General features: G+C 45.8%; 1 protein-coding gene across 1 annotated transcript in view; it reads right to left on the reverse strand.

Annotated features, from left to right (window-relative positions):
* The window catches only part of ITGA4 (integrin subunit alpha 4), a 38,595-nt gene extending 31,713 nt beyond the window's left edge, over positions 1-6,882 (reverse strand). Inside the window, exons 1-2 of the mRNA XM_076342488.1 lie at positions 6,698-6,882; positions 6,478-6,599 (exon numbers count right to left, since the gene is read on the reverse strand). Of these exons, the coding sequence (XP_076198603.1) occupies positions 6,478-6,599; positions 6,698-6,882 (307 nt within the window). The remainder of the gene's footprint in view (positions 1-6,477; positions 6,600-6,697) is intronic.
* Positions 6,883-7,488: the final 606 nt, after the last annotated feature.

The raw sequence follows: 7,488 nt of genomic DNA on the forward strand, positions 1-7,488 counted from the left end.
CAATTATTTAGCAGCAGCTCTTTGTTTTTGTTCTTAAGGAGAGTTAATTTTTAAAACCTTAGAGAACATAGTGAAATTTCTTCTAACTCCCCCAAAAGGCTACAGTATTGCCAAGTTAGCAAATATTTGCTTCCTTCTAGAAAGCAGCAGTGGTATCCATAGTAAGGAGAAGCTACACATTTAAAAGTGTTCTAAGTTATAGAAAGCAAGCTTTTCATTTGTAAGATGTTTGTATAAATAAGCATTAACCAAATTATTGAGCCACTATTTTCTATGCATCAGCACGACACGGTCTATGAAAAAACTTCTTATAAAATAAGGAAACACATCAGGTCATTTGAACAAGCTCTTTTGCATAATTTTTAAGACTTTCCCAGATTCAATGCAGTTACTGGCAAACCTGAAACTTTTGAGGTTTAAGGGGTTTAGTTACCCAGAAGAGGGCGCCAATACAGATCACAGAGTAGCAGTGCTGATGGGGACATGGTTTGAGAGGAAAACACATAAATCAACACCCCCCCAAAACTGCGCTCGCACCAGAGCTGAAACTTATTACTGTCCAATGCATTAGAGAGTTTAAATAAATAAACTCCCAGTTTAGTGAACTTGCTGAATTCCTTTTACAGGACATACAACTACACAATATTGATCAAGTATGGAAACAGGATAAAGGGATACACCTTGTCTATTTAGTAGCCAGGAGAAAGATGAATGACTGTGGGCTTTGCTACGTACATTCTCACAACCAACACTGACTTAAATGATTCTATACCTAGGATGTCATGGACTTTTTGAGAGAAAATACCAGATTAATGGAATCAAGATAATTCTTTATCACATGGTAAGAAAATGTCAGGAGAAGCATCTGTAGGAATAAAACCCAACATCCATCCTTATTTCAGAGCTTGTTGCCTACTGTTTTGTGACAGGCCTAGCAATTGACATTTGTCTGAAGAAACTGCTGGAGCCTTGATTTCTTCTACTTCCATATTACCTCTCCACTTTTTCCAAACATCACGCTTTCTCCCTGCTCCAATGGACAGACCAGAGTAGTGCAGTCAGGAGCCCCCCACCATACTGCAGAGAGGACGACACACCCTGCGCACCGCAACTGTGCTCTACCTTCTTCCAAAAGCAACACCCTTCACAGGATCAAAAGGCATCTGACCCTCCTTCTTCTCTTCTTTACCACTTCCTCCCCCATGTGCCTTTCCCTAAGATAGCAAGGAAATAGCATGCAAAATCCAAGTAAACAGGAACCAACCTTAGCGCTCACAATAACATCACATTCAATTGTCTCTGGGCCAAGAGATTTTATATTACTGTAATTTAATAATTCCTGTAGGTCATCTTGTAATTAACAATATGTGGGCTCTTACTCCAAGACAAGCACGAAGTAAAATGCCTTACTTTAAAAATATACTAAAAAGAAGTTTATTTTTCTGCAGGTTGTCAGTTACTGAGGTTTAAACAATAAGCTTCTGAATTCTCCTACTTGGCTAATGTCAGTGACATGAACTTCCAGGTACTGAATACATACCATTTTCAGACACAAGTTTGGAATTTACTTTTGGAATTTAATTTTGGAGTTATGTCATGTAGAACTCCTCACTTCCTAAGGGAGACATTTCCATGGTTTGCATGAATTATAGAGCATGTTAATCTGATTGAAATCTCCTCAGAAAACAAAATTCCATTACACTCCCACGTGTAAGAATTAATCCTCCTTTAAATCAGAAAAGGCACTTCTGGTAACTCCCTTCTAGCAATGCTTTCCGTCCTCTTATGACAATGACTTATCTGGGACTTGTTTTATAGTGTATGTGGATTTGCAGGAAATGGAAGAAATGGAGAAGACCAGTATCATAAATTTAGATCTCAAGAGACTTTCTGGGACTTTCTGTCAGAAAGTGAAACAAGACCAGGTAATGATGATGTGAGAGATAAGAGGAAGTTTTGCTCATCTCAGTGCTTCATTCCTGTGCCTATTTCAGAAGTCCGTAACAAGAAAAAGCACCACCATTCCTTCGTGCTCCTTGGAGGTATTCCCCTTTTCCTTGGCTCCAGCATATGTTCTTGATTCAGGTTCACTTTGGCCCTCTGCTGACCTGCTATCTTATGTCTGCTCTCTTTCTCTGACTGGCAAGTATTCAACCACCTTGGAAATGGCAGGCCTTTGTGGGCGAGAGAAGCGTGAGCTTGACATCCCAGACACTGTGATGAGTCCCTGCTCAGGGTATGACATTATAAAAGCTTTATTGAATGAGAAGAGAAAATGCTGTATTCTGCACAAGCAACAGAGCAGCACTGCATACGCTCAAGAGGACACAGCAGCTTGGTTGCCTCAGGGAAAAGGAGCACGTGCTGTTGTAAAGTCACCAAGAGATAAGTAATTGCCCAGCCTGTGTACATTACACAGCTGGAAGATACACTTCTGCTATAATCCCCGCTGCACGCATCCACAGAAACAGCACAATCGCATATAAATAAGGTCACAACTTATAAAGCCACTTCTAGCTTTGGCCTCAAGGACTCTAATACAGATGTTTGCAATGTCATCTGAGAAACCAGTTTTATATAACTTGCTCCAGTGCTTTCCATGCACAGCAGCCTCCCGTGATCCTTTTTATCCTCCCAGAACTCCTCTGGTCCTATTGCTAATTGATTAAAACTATGAAGTCTACCGCAAAGATGGCAAGCCTTCTGATATCCTCCTCCTAGATGTCAGGGCCTCATCAGACTCTTTTTCATTCATCCAGGGCACTCTTTTCTCTTTCCACAGATTTCATAGGTCTTATCCCTCTTACATCCCTCAAACCACTTCTACCCAAAACATTTTAGTTAAGTGCCAGCTGTTTCCTTAATTCTGTAACAGACCTAGGTCCAGAAGGTCCTGTCTTTCTTGGAATATTATGGCTATTTCAAAGGAGATCACTGGCAGGGTATGAGCAATGCAAGTGAGATCAAAAAGCAAAACCACCACAGGCAAAACTTAGTGAAATCAAAGTTGAACAAACACAGGTCAGCCTCTTGGGGAAAACCATTAACTGTTCACTTTTCCATTGTAATGATTCAGCTGGGGGAGCTAGAGGGCAATTTGTTCATAGGTTAATTGTAGCAGGGACTTAAAGGAAGGGTGGAAGGCTGAAACTGCAGGCAAAGCTTTCTGGCCTTATGTTAAACAACATGCACTGAGTTTACTGTGTACCTTCGTAGTTAAAACTTTTTTTTTTTTTTTTTTAGACTTCATGGCAAGTTTTATAAATTGTTTTCTGTATTTTTAGCCAATGAATCACTCTGTTTCAAATCTGAGAGCAATTTTGTTGAAGAATTTCTGTAATGTTTTGCAAGTCCAAAACATCTAAAGGTCAAAACACCTAAAGAACTTTGTGCAAATCCCTCCGCAATAATCTATGACTACCCCAAACTGACGTGGGCAAGGCCTTGAAATTCAAAAGACTAGGAAGACTGGTAGAAGACAAACACTTAGTGCTCCAAATAATAAACCTGAAGCATTGTATTTTGTATTTGTACCTAGAGCTTGATTACAAGCCTCTGCATCTGACATAAGTCATCGTTTAAAAATAGACCAAATACAAATAAATCAGCAGTCTAGAATACTTGACACCATTGACAGAAGTAATAGAACTAGAAAAGAAACTCTCAAAACATTACTCCTCTATTCAGTAATCAGAGAGAGATTTAAAAGTGCCAGTGAGGGGCTAGGAAGACAAAGATTTGCTAGTGTATCTCATGGCAGTGTATCTCATGGCTCCTCTCAACTCTTAAACCAGCCCAGGCCCCTGCAACACCTTGAACAACATTAAAATTCTCTAAAGTATGAGTTATTTCCAGATGCTGGGATGACTGCAGCACAGGAGTATTCCCAGCAACTCTTTCTCTACTGAGGAAGCAAATAGGAACGTGTGACATAAAAAAATACAACAGCAGTTTTGTGTGATCAGAGGCTCCCTAGTTGTGCATGAATCCTTCATTAATTCGTTATGAGAGTTTCAAGGCTATTTTAGTGAAAAATAGAAACAAAGTGTTTTAACATATTTATGTATCTAAGTAATTCACATCCATTTATTACAGAGGCCCAACATTTGGAAAAACCCACTTCTATTGCCTGTTGTCACCTCTACATTTCTATGACTCACAATTAGAAAATTATTACCTCAAAGATTCATTTACTGAAAGAAATGTGAATTCAAGTATTTAAGATAGAAATAGCTATTTCTCAATTTGCCTGTCCCAGCAACGTAATATATCTCTGCACATTTTTCAACGGAAATTACCCTATTCTACGAGATCAGAACCCAAACTTGTCAACTGGCAAGAATCCAAGCAGAAAAATGAGGAGGTCACTGACTGACAGACACAGCGTCGATAAAACCATTATGTGCAAAAGTTGCTGACAGCCTGAATGAGTTAGACAAGAGATAATTAAGTTCAGCTTTGCAATTGCAAGTTCCCTTGTGTATTTCTGTGACCGCTCGGCAGGATGGCAGAGGCTTAACAAACCTCAAATACTATCCTACTTCATTTACATCCCATGCACCACAGCCGCCTTTGGCTTCTTCATTGACCTTATTGACCTGTTTTACAATAGAGCACTTCTTTTCAGTATCTATTTAACTTCAGAAATACTGTAGACGTACATTAGTGATGTAAATATGTCATCTAACACTAAGGGAAACAAATGTTTTGCAAAAATCTCTTGTGGTATCACTGTTTTTAAAAATGCAGGACAAGACCATAAACATCATTGTGTAACCCGCAGCCTCTAGACCTGGAAATAGAAGCTGTATTAAATTAAGCCTTTGGAATCACATGAACATTTTCATTCACCTGTTGCATCATTTTGTTTAGAATCCACTAAGCTACTGAGGAAAAGCCCATCAAGATACTTCGTTAGAGCTTTTGTTTCTCCACTGACTAAATGTGTAAGTTGAGAAGTACTGCAGATGTACGTAGTTTTCAAAGAACCTGAAACTTTCTACCCTTCCCCTCCTTTCCTTCCCCCACGCAGTGAAGGACTATTTTTACCTCCAATACAGGAGTAGGGGTTTATTGCCTCTTAGCATATGCTATTTCACCACTTTAGTTGACTTCTTTGACTTTTGCAAGCCTCCTCTTACAAACAAGCAGTTGGAGAAAAAAGCTCTTTGTTATATATCATTTTTCAATAGATCTAATACAGGAATGAAATTACTCAAAAAAAAAAAAAAAGAAAAAGAAAAATAACTACTTGGGCTGGAATAAGTTTAATTGCAGTTCTTTCTATGAGCAACTGCTTGTCTTTTCCTTATGTGGCTACAAGTAAAGCACCACTGAAGTATCTTAGGTTTTCGTAGCTGAGTTACAAAAAATAACTCTTATTTCTATCTATAGGAAAAAAATAGATAGAACCCATCAGTTCTAAGCGTTATGCATAGATGTGTAGAGAAATAATTGTTTTAACATTGTTGTCACAGAATGCCGCGTTCTGCCCTGAAAGCCCTTCAGTTCATGGTGCGCTATTGCTTTCACTGGTTTCAAATATTTTGAAAACCCTTTCCCGCGCTTCTTATCCTTACTGGGCAGCAAGTTCATAGTTTTAACGGATCGCATGGTCTCGGTCACAGCAGGATAGAAAGTTCAGGAAGCTTTCTATGCATAGCATAGGGACAGAGTGAATGGCACTGTATGCAAGGGGGACAAGAACAGAGCCCAAAGCAGTTCATGCATATTAACCGTAACCCATTGCAAAGTGCTCTCCTTTTTAACAAGTATCAAACACCTGGAAGTTGGATAATTGCATCCAGTTACACCTCCAAGCATGGGGACTGGGGAGGTAGAGAGGAGTTAGGTTAAATGCAGCAGCTGGAAAAATTCATTCAGCCAAAAATAGCTTTGTTCCCCTGAAACTCAGTTTTTCAACAAATCTGCAAGCAGGGAGAACCCATCTGCAAGTTGACTGTGGCTCAGAGTTACTTTAGGGTGACTTCTACGAAGGGAAGGCTTTGCAGAAGGAAAGATGATTTAGGCACATACTTCCATCCCCCATCTCTGAGCTAATTACATTCGCCCTCTGCTCTGAAAGCTGAATTAGCTTTCTGCTGAGAAGTACGAGAGACAGACAGAAACGCGCACGAGGCTTTTGAACTGGGTGCTGAAAGGTGCGAAAGAAAACTGTGGGAACGGGAGCTGTCACACGCGACTTCTCCAAACCAAGTTTTGGTGCATTTCTTCCTGTCTACAGAAAAAAAGGTGCTACCGTTGCTGCTCTTCGGCGATAACGTCGATCTCGCCCTTTAGCGAGAGGTAAACGCCAGTTTAATCTGGAAAGGACCCAGAAGAAATCGCCCGCAGCCTTGAAGGCAGCGTCCCGTCCCGCCGCCGGCGGGGACACCCCTGCCGCTCGCCGCCGCCCACCCCGGCCCCTCCGCGGCCCAGCGCCGGGGTCTCCCCGCCCGCGCCCCGCCGCCGACTCACCCAGCTGGAGCTGCTCGCACCGCCCGCGGGGGTTCCTCCCGATCCGGCACCGGAAAATGGCCCCGGGGTTGGCCACCGAGCTGTTGGCGGGCCAGCTGGCCCGGGGGGCGCCCGCCACGAGCCTGTGGGGCAGAGACAGCAGCGTGAGGGGCCGCGGCCGGAGGAGCCGGCGCGACGGGCGGAACGGGCCCCCACGGGGGCGGCCCGGCCGGGGACTCACCATCTCTCCTCGCCGTGGCGGTGCAGGAGAACCGAGTACCCGAAGAGGGTCCCGTTGCCCCCCCGGAAGAGCAGCGGGTGCTGGGTGTCCACGTTGTAGGGCCGCGCCGTCGGCAGGCACTGCCACAGCAGGAGCAGCGGGGCGGCCCAGCCCGCAGCCCCCCTCGCCCTTCCACAGCTCCGCATGGCTCCGGCCGGCCAGAGGCAGACGGGCGCCCGGCGCCGGCTTCCCGCCTCGCTCCGCTCTCCCGCTCGGCGAGAGGGCAGCGCAGCGCAGCGCCGCACCCCCGCCCCTGCCCTGCCCTGGGACGGTGGCAGCCCGCGCCCTGCGCCGCCTCTGCTACCGGCGGGCCAAGCCGGGCCGGGCCGGGCGGCCTCCCCGCAGCCCGGGGTGGGGTATCCCCTCCGGATGGGGGAGTCGCTGGGCCGCGCCGCCTCCTCCCGCGCAGCGGCAGCCCCTCTCCCTTCCCAGGCGGCAGGGGTCGGGTTTCTCCCCGCCCCGTCCGCGCCCACGGGGGTGCTGCGGAAGGGGGCACGGCCCGCAGGCACCGGGAGGGTACGGCCCCCGGGACCCCCTATTCCGGGGCAGGCCACGGCTCCATGGTACGCGGCCGCCCCGACCCCCGCCCCCGGCGGGACAGCGAGGGGGTCGGCTCACCTCACCTCACCTCAGCCCCGGTACACCTGCCCGGAGGGCGGCGCGGGAGAGCTGCCTGTGTGCCGGGCCGGCGGGTGGCCTGGAGGAGGTGGCGAGCGTTTTGGCGGCGGAGGGGAAAGGGAGAGCTGGCAGGC

This window comes from Aptenodytes patagonicus, chromosome 6 (assembly GCF_965638725.1).
Source record: "Aptenodytes patagonicus chromosome 6, bAptPat1.pri.cur, whole genome shotgun sequence".
Taxonomy (NCBI): Eukaryota; Metazoa; Chordata; class Aves; order Sphenisciformes; family Spheniscidae; genus Aptenodytes; species Aptenodytes patagonicus.